This window comes from Bison bison, unplaced genomic scaffold (assembly GCF_000754665.1).
Source record: "Bison bison bison isolate TAMUID 2011002044 unplaced genomic scaffold, Bison_UMD1.0 scf7180017864134, whole genome shotgun sequence".
Taxonomy (NCBI): domain Eukaryota; kingdom Metazoa; phylum Chordata; class Mammalia; order Artiodactyla; family Bovidae; genus Bison; species Bison bison.
In genome coordinates, this window is record NW_011494706.1 from 5,760,889 (window position 1) to 5,773,800 (window position 12,912).

At 38.2% G+C, this 12,912-nt stretch overlaps 1 protein-coding gene across 1 annotated transcript; it reads left to right on the forward strand.

Annotated features, from left to right (window-relative positions):
• The first annotated feature begins 30 nt into the window (after window positions 1-30).
• On the forward strand, window positions 31-4,591 carry TFPI2 (tissue factor pathway inhibitor 2). Its single transcript, XM_010839773.1, has 5 exons — window positions 31-431; window positions 685-867; window positions 2,078-2,257; window positions 3,421-3,591; window positions 3,953-4,591. Exons 1-5 carry the CDS (start codon window positions 32-34, stop codon window positions 4,033-4,035), a joined length of 1,017 nt encoding a protein of 338 aa, XP_010838075.1. The 5' UTR covers window position 31; the 3' UTR covers window positions 4,036-4,591.
• The last annotated feature ends 8,321 nt before the right edge of the window (window positions 4,592-12,912 follow it).

Below are 12,912 nucleotides of genomic sequence, written 5' to 3' on the forward strand. Positions count from 1 at the left end.
TCAAGCCTGTCGACTTCCCATCTCTGACACAATGCTTCATCTGGGTCATCCCCGCAGAGCCACGGGAGAAAGTTTGGGGCCAGGTTCAGCTTGGCGGGGAATTCCTCTCCCCCGCACACACTTTCCAGCGCAGGGAGGCGGCCGGGTCACAGAGCTCACGGGGCATGAATCAGCCTCCCCTTCCAGGCTCCACGAAGGCGCGCTCCGCCCTGTCCCGTCTCTGAGGGCCGCTAACCCTACAAAAGCAGCGGCACCCACGGCGCTGGGATCCAGACCGCCTGGAGGTTGGACGCTGTGCACCCTCCTCCCCTCCTCTCGCCGGCAACGTCTGAATCCGGACACCATGGACTCGGTTCGCCCCCTCTGGCTGATGCTTCTGTCGCTGCTCCTCGTGGGAACTGCGCTGGGTGATGCCTCGCAGGCGCCGCCAGGTACCCCACCAACCCGCGCCCAGGGGACCCGTTTTCGCCCTGGCCAGGCGGCAGGGGTTCCGCGGACCCCTGCACCCGCTCTCTGCGCCCTCCTTCACCCTAATTCCTGTCGTGCACCGCAAGTTTGCACTTTCTGTCTCTGTAAGGCCCTTCTGCTAGGCTGGGAAGCTGCTGGGACAAACCTCCCCACCCCCACTACCCCGGGAAGCCTCTCCCTCCACGGAGATGCGGCTGACCTCCTACCCCTCCGTAGGAAATAACGCGGAGATCTGCCTCCTGCCCCCGGACGACGGGCCCTGCCGGGCGCGGATCCCCAGTTACTACTACGACAGGTACACGCAGAGCTGCCGCGAGTTCATGTACGGAGGCTGCGAGGGCAATGCCAACAATTTTGAAACTTTGGAGGCCTGCAACGAAGCGTGCTGGAAGATTGAGAGTAAGTGCTCTCTCCCACTCCCAGAACTCCAGTACTGCGGCAAAGAAGGGCTAAGTGGGAAATGAGCTTATTTTTCACATCCCATTTTCTATAGTAAGTTTCATCCTTGATTTTCTCGGATACTAAGTTAGGCTTATTGCTTTTCAGTTGACTAAAAGTGATCATGAAACTTCCAACGACAAACATTTCCTCTCCCTTAACTGGCATTTATCATAATTCAGTGTGTGTGCAGACTTCGGAAAGATTTCTCCTAAGGCATAAGGATGCAAGAGTGTCCTGTATTAGGTGCAACATAAGTGCCTGTCTGTATTTATCATTAGTTCTAAACCTATGGTTTTTATGCCTCCTTGAGAGGGCATTTTTCTCTTGTCCACTGTGTAGCGATCTGAAATACTTTCAGTGGATTTTGTTATTAACGTCTGAATTTAGCTAATTATAACCTTACTTTTGTCCCTTGATACCCAAAGAGATCTTGGGTTAGTATAGAGATATAAAAAATATAGAGATTCACAATGCTGTTTGCAATTTTATTTTAATTATGTCTACTGTCTCTGTGAAGGCCTGTAATAGAACATGGGGCTCAGCTGTTAAAGGAACTGAGCCAGGGAAAAATATGTATTCCTATGAATAAGTTTGATTAATTTCATACATAGAAACAATCAGAACACTCTGAGAGAATAATCTTTCCAGTAAGCATGAAAAATTTATCATAGCTGAATCAGGTCTGGAGACACTGTTAAAAAAAAACAGAAGCTGAATAGAGTTGTCTCTCAGTGTCTGCAGTGACTGGTTCCAAGACCCCAACTCTCTGATGCCAAAATCCACAGTATTTGCATATAACCTGTGCACATTCTCCCTTATACTTTAAATCATCTCTAGATTCCCTACCAGCATAGGACAAATTCAAGCTTTGTTTTTGTTTTTGTTTTTTAATGAACTTTCAGGAATTATTTTTTCCTGAATATTTTCTCTCTGGGTTGGTTGAATCTGTGGAATGCTGGACCCAAGGATACAAAATCTTGTTGTAGCTGGACTAATGGGCACTCTTTTGGGCGTTTACTAGTCCAGCACTAAATATCATGCCTCCCACCCCCACTGCCACTCTACTCCTGGCCACCACCAGTGGCTTCTGAAAATACAGTTAAGTTTTACAGGAAGAATAAGAAGGCTAATTTTTGACTAACATTGTTTTATGCCCTCCTTTTCCTAGAAGTTCCCAAAATTTGCCGGTTAAAAGTGAATAAGAAGCAGTGTGGGGAGCTCAGAGAACAGTATTTCTTCAATCTAAGTTCTATGACATGTAAAAAGTTCATATCTGGCGGGTGTCACAGCAATGAGAACCGGTTCCCGGATGAAGCTACGTGTATGGACTTCTGTGCACCAAAGAGAGGTAAATACTCTCTTTGTGGTGTCTGTACTTCATTTCTTTATTTAGACTTTAGGGTGAAAACATTAATAATTTGATATGAAATTAAGCTGGTTTGCATTCTGATGATTTCACGTATAATATGATACCAGTCTGCACACTACTGCCCCGTGAGGGAGTATTTTTACATGTGAGAGTGTGAGCTAGAAGGTTAATAACTTGCCAAGTTCTCAGGGCTGGAAAGTGACGAAGCTATGATTCAAGCTTTTACTTCCTCTTTGGCATTGTTTCTTTAGAACTATTTCTCATCTATTTAACTTGCACATAAAAAAACTACAGTGTTCATTAATGAATCACATGCATGAAATCAGGTATGTATATGAGATAGTGTGATAGACTTAAGCTGGTGAAACCTGAAGATTTCTAAACCTTTTCTTCAGATTTCTGTGTTCTTTAGTAATTACAGATTGTAACACAAATTGATCTCTCCTCCCCATGTTTTACCCACATACCCCATGCGATCCCTAAAATGATGGGTTACTTGGGTAGTGGGTAATGTTTGTAGAGACAGTCCAGGTGTTTTCCGCAGGCACAGCAGAGACATGTACACATAGATAAGTTCAACAAACAAGGAAAATTTGCTTTGGCAGTCTGTGATAAAGCTCTGTAGCTATACCGTGTTGAGTATGCAAAATCTTGAATTAATGAGGAGTTGCTTGTTGCTGGTGTTCTCTTAAATTGTTTATGTAAATTTAAGTGTTCCAGTGGCTACCTGGGAATTAGATATATGTATTCTTCCTTAATAATGGAAGGAGAGCTGATAGAAACATTGAAAATAAAACTACCAACACAAGAGAGTATGCCAAAGCATGTCACATATTTTCTCTTGAAACATAGCTCATTTTTACCTGACCATATGATTTTGGGGTTTATTTCTTTACACATTCAAATGATACAAGATATAGCTTGAAATTCCATAAGATAAATTATAAATTCCGTAAGAATTTATAATTAACAAACTATGTGTTTGAAATTTAAGGCACACTTTTTAAATGGCTTAGTATAATATTTTGGATTCAGAAAGAAGCTTCTATGGGATTAGATGTTCTTCAGTTACTTCAGTAATCAGCACAGCTTATTATTTCCAGTATTACTGCATTTCTAATTTTATTTTCTTTTCTGTTAAGCTCCAGTATTTTGCTACAGCCCAAAAGATGAGGGGCTGTGTTCTGCTAATGTCACTCGCTATTATTTTAACCCAAGACACAAAGCCTGTGAGGCCTTCAACTATACTGGGTGTGGAGGGAATGACAATAATTTTGTCAGCTTGAAGGACTGCAAACGCACTTGTGTAAAAGGTAATGTTTTGGGTTTTTTTCTTATTCAGTTTTTAAACTAACTTTATACATAATTCATAAACAAAATTATTTTATGTACCCATTTTACTAATAGCATATTACCATTTCTAGACTACTTCTACATACATAGCACTTCAGTACTGATCCGTTTTGTCTAAATGCTTACACAGGCTAACTACAGTCGGCAGTAGCTGTATTTTACAGGTAGAATGTTATTAACTTAGTGGATAGTGAGTAAAACTGACTTTATACTCATTAAAAGTAAGACGAGGTGGGTTTGTAAGCATGTCGGAAATGGTGATTTATAATGAGTCTACAGACTGGGGACATATGATGTTTATTTTTATTTTGTTGATCTTAGCCTTGAAGAAGGAAAAGAACAAGAAGATGCCAAGACTTCTCTTAGCCAATAGAAGACTGAAAATTAAGAAGAAGCAGTTTTAACCAGCTTTTTTTTTGTTGTTTTTCTGTATGTCATCTTGTGAATGTCCTTATGGTTATATCTGAAGGACAACATGGTAACACAGGCAAGCGAATCATTAGTGATTTATTCACCAGTTCTTACCTGTTACATTTTTTATTTGTGTATTTTTTAATACATAAGTAGCTGCTATTCAAATGTGAATCTATTGTTTTTAATATGCTATTCAACTATTTTTTTATGAGGTTAAATTCTTGCTGTGTTTAACATATAAAAGCAAATATGACTCACTCAGTTCTTGGGGTTGCTCTCCCTGATTTCAGAAGATGATTTAACTGAAAAACATAAGACAATATAATCATATTTTTTAACATATAGGATTATAAAAAGGACCAGCAAATATATTTAATTTTGCATTTTAAAATTAGATTATATTTTAGGCCCAAGGAGACAAATTTGAAGATGTACCAATACTTCAAAAAATGTTAAAATGCTATTATGTAGGTCCTGCTAACTTACTTCCATTTCTGTTGTGTCATTTAAAAGATAATAAAGTAATGTTTTTGACTGAATTAAAAAGCTAGTACATTAATTATATCAGAAATGGTCTCCTCGGAGGGGGAAAATTCTCTCTGCTCATCTATCCATCCATCCCCATTCAACATATGTTGTTAAAATTTTTGTACTGTATTTATATCAGAGACAATTCATACATTTAATAATTTAAACTCCACTAATATTTCTGATAAATATGATCATTTCATTTAAACAATTTTTTCTTTCTCTGTAACAACAAGATTTTTTTTAAGAATTCCTACGTTTTCTTGGCAAGAGTAATATTTAAAAGTATGCCCCTGATCTGGCAAAAGTATAAGTACATTTGTGCTTTTCTTTTTTTTTTTTTAATTTTATTTAATTTTTAAACTTTACATAATTGTATTAGTTTTGCCAAATATCAAAATGAATCCACCACAGGTATACATGTGTTCTCCATCCTGAACCCTCCTCCCTCCTCCCTCCCCATACCATCCCTCTGGGTCGTCCCAGTGCACCAGCCCCAAGCGTCCAGTATTGTGCATCGAACCTGGACTGGCATCTCGTTTCATACATGATATTTTACATGTTTCAGTGCCATTCTCCCAAATCTTCCCACCCTCTCCCTCTCCCACAGAGTCCATAAGACTGTTCTATACATCACTGTCTCTTTTGCTATCTCGTTCACAGGGTTATTGTTACCATCTTTCTAAATTCCATATGTGCTTTTCTTAAACAATCCTTCTTTTAAAAATCTATCCCAAAGGTATGACAACAAAAACAAAAAATGAAAATGCTATATGCTGTGGTTGATGTATTATTTGGAATAACACCGAAAACGGGAAACAAATGAGACACTTATCATTAGGGGGTTGGTTGAAGAAATTATGGGTGAAAAGTGAGCAAATTCTTTATATGTGAATGTCATCTGATCCTCAGAATACATTTTAAAAAACAGGGTCTAGAACAATGTGACTAAATACACACACACAAAGAATAGAAGATACAAAGATATTATATTAAAAATGGTTACCTATAAGATGAAGGAAGATGTGAATGTACCTTACTATATAGTTTTGATCTTGGACCATGTAAATTTTTGTGTCATTTAAAACCAAAATTAAATTTAAAAAATAAAAAGCATTTTTCTAAAATTGGAAACCAACCTAAACAATTGAACCTAAATAAATATTAAATGATGGCATAACTGTGAAAAGGGTATATGATTAATTCCAGTGACTTTCAAAACTAGTAATTTGACTATGTGTCTTTTGGAAAATATAATCCAAGAGTCAAATAAATTCTGAAAATGCATTTTGTAGTGTTATTTTGAATGTATTATATATAGAATATTATATATTCTATAAAAATGTGTCTCCCACCCTTTCATCTCAAAGTCTTTGGATCAATGACAATCCAGCATTAGTAGGTACAGCTACTGTCCAGATTATAATCACTAAAAGAAACCAGAGGTCTTGAGAATAATCGCTGAGTGTAGGTCTCGGACAAGAAATCTGAAAGATGAACCTGGGCCATTTCATAAATTAAGTAAGGAAACTATAAAGCCTAATGAGTCCTATCACAGGAACAGGAGAGTACCATTAGGGAATGAGGCAAAATGAGCATCAGAACAAATATTGACCACAATACAGGTAAGTATATAAATATGAATATAACATGAGTTGATCATCACACACACACACACATACACACACACACACACACACAAACACCTCCTTGGTGACTCTCGAGGGTTGCTAGAGCACTATCTCATTACTTTGAACACTAATGAATTAAGAGAAATAATAAAGGACTTATTCTTTTTTATTTAGTCTTAAAAACTAAATAATGTATGAGAGAAAGTTACTCACAGAGGAATCCCACCTAATACAGGCAATAAAATATTAGAAGATACCCCTAGTGAAAGTGTGCATCTATTTGGCAAAACCAATACAATACTGTAAAGTTTAAAAATAAAATAAAATTAAAAAAAAAAAGAAAGTGTGCATCTAGGTAATGATTATCCGTGCATGCTGAAACCAGGGCATGAAAGATTGATGGAGAACAGTTTCATGGAGCAATGAGACTAATGGGCAATTTTAACCTTACTAAAAGTGTGCCAACACACATTATTCACTTCTGGATATGAGGTAACAAGAAATGGACATCCCATCCAATGAAGTGATCTTACAGACAGAAGGAGAGAAAAAATTAAGCCTAAAGTTAAGCCAGTCTCTAGATCTCCTTACCTATCATTGTACTGCCAGATTGTAAGGCACGCTTGGGGATAAAGGAGCAAGTTCTAAGAGACCAGGGAAAGTTAATCAGCCAAATCCATAATACTGGACACTCCACAAGACAAACATCCTAGTTTCTCCAACAAACCAAAGATATTTTTAAGAGGAGGAAAAAGAGGAGGAGGCTTTTATAGAGTATGAGATGTAACAACAACAAAAAGCATGTCATTAAAAGTTTTCAGTTGAGTAAGGCCTATATTTAGGACTTTACTGGTGGTTTCTGAGAATGATTACAGCAGAAGGATCTTGTCTGTGTTCTGGGATTGTTGAGTGAGTGATACAGAGTCTTTGCGGGGGACTTGGGGAGTTCCAAGAACTACAGGGAAAACTTGATTTGCTATTCGTCGCCTTTAACCCAGGTTCATGGACGTGACTTAGCTTACAGCTGCAGTTTTCTATTCAGCAAGGGTCAAAAGTGGACTTTTATACAACTGTTCTAATACTCCAAATCTCTGCAATTTTAATTCAATGAAGTAACAAATAAAGCTGTTGTAGGACGTTCTGCTGCTGCTGCTGTTGCTGCTAAGTTGCTTCAGTCGTGTCCGACTCTGTGCGACCCCATAGACGGCAGCCCACCAGGCTCTGCCATCCCTGGGATTCTCCAGGCAAGAACACTGGAGTGGGTTGCCATTTCCTTCTCCAATGCATGAAAGTGAAAAGGGAAAGGGAAGTCGCTCAGTCGTGTTGGACTCTTCGTGACCCCATGAACTGCAGCCTACCAGGCTCCTCCGTCCATGGGATTTTCCAGGCAAGAGTACTGGAGTGGGGTCATATCACCTTCTCCGTTCAGCAGTTGAAGGGAAATTCCTTCTTGCCACAATCAGCCTGAAGACAAGTCACTACTGTGGTTTCACCAGACAGACTGATTAAAAGAAATGTCCCAGTCTGTGACATGAAAAAGGAATGGGCTAGCTTTTAATATGAATGTGAATTCACTTACTGAAAAAAGTTATTATGGACTACCACCCGTGTATACATATTGTACATGTTCACTCATAGAAACTGTACCTGGAGCCTTTCAGAGGATTCTTGAATCATGTACCTCCAAAGTGTTAGTCACTCTGTTGTGTCCAACTCTTTGTGACCCCATGGACTGTAGCCTCCCAGGCTCCTCTGTCCACGGATTCTCAAGGCAAGAATACTGGAGTGGGTAGCCATTCCCTTTTCCAGGAGATCTTTCCAACCCAGGGTTTGAAGCTGAGTCTCCTGCATTTTAGGCAGACTCTTTGCCTACAATCTGAGGCACCAGGGAAGTCCTAGTATCTCCAAGTGTACATGCTATTTCTGCCAAAAGTCTTGTAGCCATTTAGGCAATGATGTTTATCAGTGAGGGACTGTCCTTTGGCATGGCCTTCCTTATATTGTAACAACGCTTGTAGAAGCTTGTCTTTACAAGTGCTGTGTTTCTAAAAGAAAAATATTGGTTTTGGATAAAAATACAAAAAAATAGAAAAGTGAAAATTGCAAACTTTAAATATTCATTGCCTATATATTGTTATAAATTTAGAGATGGAGGCAAGCAAATGCAGAAATCAAAATCATCTAAAGTTATTTCTTCTCCCTTCACTCACATATTCAATTGGCTGCCAAGCATATCTACTCAATCCTGTTCTGTGTTGTGTGTGCTCAACCGAGTCCACCTCTTTGTGACCCCATGGACTGTAGCCTACCAGGCTCCTCTGTCCATGGGATTTTCCAGGCAATAGTACTGGAGTGGATTGCCATTTCCTTCTCCAGGGGATCTTCCCAACCCAGGGATTGAACCCGGGTCTCCCGCACTGTAGACAGATGCTTTACTGTCTGAGCCACCAGGGAAGCACATGCCTATTTTAAGCCTCCTTATTCCAGGAAAATTAAAACATTTTCCCAAGTTTCCGCCCTGCCTATGTCTGCTCCATATGCAATCATTCACACTGATGCCCCAGAAATATTTATTAAAAAAATCTTATCAGTTTACTCGTCTGCTTAAAACTCTTTAATGATTTTCTGTTGAATCTTCACGTTACTGTCCAAGTACCTGTGTGTCATTTAAGACTTCTTACAAGTAGACCATAGTATTCTCTTCCAGATTGATCTACCCCATTCCACCACCATCTGTAACCTACAATTCAGCTGCACTAGATTATGTTCAGTTTCCAGAACATGTCATACTGCCTTATTTTTGTATAACATGGTTATCAAATTTTGTGCATTAGAACCATCTGGGCAGCCAGGCCTGTATGCAGATTTCTAAGCCCCATGTCCAAGTGCTTTGATTTAGTGGTTTGAGTTGACACTCAAAAGATGTACATTAAAAACACTGACTCCAAATGATTAGGATGAATACTTAAATCACTCATTGAGGAACACTTGGCAAGTTGAATTTTCTTGTTGGCACAGAATTCCTTGACCCACCTCAAGCAAGTTTAACCATTTGTCCCTTGGGCTTTGCTATACCTGATACAACTCCTAGATACACTAATACGGTATTTATTTTCCTAGGAGTTTTATTGTTAGAGTGTTTGGGTTTCTCAAGCAAAATTAAGAGGATTTTCTTTCACTTTAAAATATTTTATTATACCCACTGTATACTATATAGAAAATAAAAGAAAAATATAAGGATATATAAACAATCTAGTATTTTACCATCAAGTGATTAACAAGAATGTTTGTCTCCTTAAGGTGGAAATAACTTAGTCAAGACGTATGAGCATTTTTATGCTCTCAGTATATACTAACAAATTGCATTACAAAGTTAAATCAATTTATCCCCATCTAAGAATCTAAGAATGCATGCAAATGCCCAACAAATGGGTTTAAAATAAACAGAAAAACCACTTAGTTATAATTGCTGCTAAGTCGCTTCAGTCATGTCCGACTCTGTGCGACCCCAGAGACGACAGCCCGCCAGGCTCCCTGGTCCCTGGGATTCTCCAGGCAAGAACACTGGAGTGGGTTGCCATTTCCTTCTCCAATGCAGGAAAGTGAAAAGTGAAAGTGAAGGCGCTCAGTCGTGTCCGACTCTGTGCGACCCCATGGACTGCAGCCTACCAGGCTCCTCCCTCCATGGGATTTTCCAGGCAAGAGTACTGGAGTGGGGTGCCATTGCCTTCTCTGAAGTAGTATCTAATCATTATTGGATTATTAGGTATCTAATAACGACTATTTTGGTCATAACCAGTATTTTGGTCATCAACTCACTAGAAAAGTCCCTGCTGCTGGGAAAGACTGAGGGCAGTAGGAGAAGAAGGTATCAGAGGATGAGATGGCTGGATGGCATCACTGATGCAATGGACATGAAGTTGAGCAAACTCTGGGAGATGGTGAGGGACAGGGAGGCCCCGCATGCTGCAGTCCATGGGGTCACAAAGAGTCGGACATGACTGGGCAACTGAACAACAGATTATTAGACTAGCTTCCTTGCTGGCTCTGAAGGTAAAGAATCTACCTGAAATGAAGGAGACCCAGGTTCAATCCCTGGGTCAGGAAGATCCCCTGAAGAAGGGAATGGGTACCCAGTCCAGTGTTCTTGTTGAAAGAAGCCCATGGACAGAGGAGCCTGGCAGGCTAGAGTTCATGGCATCACAAAGAGTCAGACACAGTTGAACGACTAACACACTTAATCATTATTTTAGTTGGTATTTCCAGGATTATTACTAAATGTTGCACTTAAAATTATTTATTTCCTCTCATTAAAGGTTATATTTTCCTTTAAACTTAGCTTATAATGTTAACATAAAAATAGTGCTAATATTTTTATAATTTAAATTTTAATCATGAATTGCTTCAAACATATAAAAAATTACAGAAAACAGTATAACTGACCCAATTTAAAAAACATGATAGGAGTTTGCCAAATCTGTTTCAGTTGCTTTTCCTGTTTTCAGAAATGAAATGTTGCAAACAGAGCTTAAGATTCAAATGTTCCTCTGTCATCCTGTCTCTGCCTCACTCTCCTGAAAAGTAACTGATCTCATAATATTGGAGTATGTGCATATTTTAACGCTTGTATTATAAATATATTCACCCAGAGCAATATGAAGTACGGCTGTACATGTCTTAAAATTATGTATATGGTGTCACATGCTGTGTATCCATTGTCATCGTGCATTGCTACCACTAGGTTGTAAAAATGAAAGTGTCAGTCACTCAGTGGTGTCCCACTCTTTGCAACCCTATGCACTGTAGCCTACCAGGCTTCTCGTCCATTCTCCAGGCAAGAAGACTGGAGTGGGTTGCCATTTCCTCCTCCAGGGGATATTCTTGACCTGGGGATTGAACCTGGGTCTCCTGCACTGCAGGCAGATTCTTACTGTCTGAGCCACTAGGGAAGCCCATCATGTTTTAGGTATAGTCTATAAATCCACATGGTTTCGTGTAGAACTGCTTCATTTATTTTGACTTCATAATGTTATCCCAGTACATAAACATAGTACAGTATATTCATCCATTTCTCTATTGGTGGATATTTCCAAATTTTTGCTTTTATAAACAATATAATAACAAATATTTATATACACATCTCATTGTACACATATATGGACCTAGAAATGGGGTTGCTAGTTAAAGACATGTTGATATTAGTACCATTAAGCAGCAATGTATACAAATTTCTATTTCTTCAAGTTTTTGACAACACTGAGTAATGTCAAAATCTTTAATTTGTTGCCATTCATATAACTGAGAAATTGTACCTCACTGTTGTTTAATTTTATTCTCCTGATTAATGATGATGTTGAAAATCAGTTTTTACTATTTTGTTGACCATTGTCATTTCCTCTTCTATAAGTTGTCTACTTGTATTTCTTCCACTTTTCCATTTGACTCTGTATTATTAATTTGTATATTTTTATGTATTCTGGGTAAGAATCCTTTGCTAGTTACATGATTCACATATATTTTCTTCCAATTTGGGGAAGATGTTATTTTGATTTTCCTCTGCAAGTTGAATTGTGATGCCATATTATTTCATGATGTCATTAAGCAGGGTTCATTTAGCATTTTCTCAACTCCTAAATTGATTATGTGACATCCTTACAAGGAAAATGATATTTGTGCCAAAGCCCAGTAGATATTTCCTCAAAATACAGTAACATTTTGAACAAAGCAATAAGAGAAGTTCTATGTACTCCACCCATGGGATTTTCCAGGCAAGACTACTGGAGTGGAATAGTTGCCTTCTCTGAATAATTAATACAGAGAATATAAAAAGAAGCAATATTGGAAAAATGACTGGTTAAGAGTTTCTCCTAACTAAAAACATATGACTATATATTCAAGAATCTCTACATACTCTAAACAGGATAAATCCAAAGATAAATACCACTGGCCATATCTCAGCCAAACTTCTGAAAATTAAAGTCAAATTCATTTACCTAGAAAAAACAGAGATAATATCCCCAAATGAGCATCAAAAAAACTGGTGACTGATATTTCAACAGAAACCATGAAAGTCAGAAAACGACAGACTAACATTTTAAAGTGCTAAGCAAACAAACCCTGCAAACCAGTAACTGTATAACCAGCAAAAATATCCTTAAAAATGGAAGGATAAATGAAGATGTTTACATATAAACAAGATCCAAGAGAACTTGTCAGCAGATTTGTACTACAGAAACATTAACCGGAATTCTGAAGAAAAATGATTCCAGATGAAAGCATGAAAGTGCAAAATGAAATAAATGAGAGCACTAGCAAATATGTGTGAAAAACTATAAATGAATATTTTGTTTAAAAGTATTGACTATTATATCTTATGCACTTAAAACATATAGGTTTTAGATACATGGAATTATTAGCACCAAAGGTAGGAGTGTTGGTTAATGGAATTAAACCCTTTCCAGGTTTTTGTATACTTTGGGGAATATTACAATTTACTAGCTAGAATACATATAGTAATCTAAAAGAAAGAATAAAAAAATACAGAGCACTAAAGAGGAAAAGATAGACTAATAGGAAAAATGGAATATTTAATCCAAAAGAAATCAGAAAAAAAAGAAATGAAGAAACAAAAGATGGGACAATTAGAAAACAATGGCAAGATAGTTGACTTAGAACCAACTATCTAAGTAATATTATTAAATATAATTT

Bases quoted from the DNA above. Each gene is read 5' to 3' on its own strand.
- TFPI2 (XM_010839773.1), top strand. From the start codon at position 32: ATGCTTCATCTGGGTCATCCCCGCAGAGCCACGGGAGAAAGTTTGGGG. The intron at 432-684 runs GTACCCCACCAA...ACCCCTCCGTAG, and splicing joins TGCCTCGCAGGCGCCGCCAG to GAAATAACGCGGAGATCTGC. The intron at 868-2,077 runs GTAAGTGCTCTC...TCCTTTTCCTAG, and splicing joins AGCGTGCTGGAAGATTGAGA to AAGTTCCCAAAATTTGCCGG.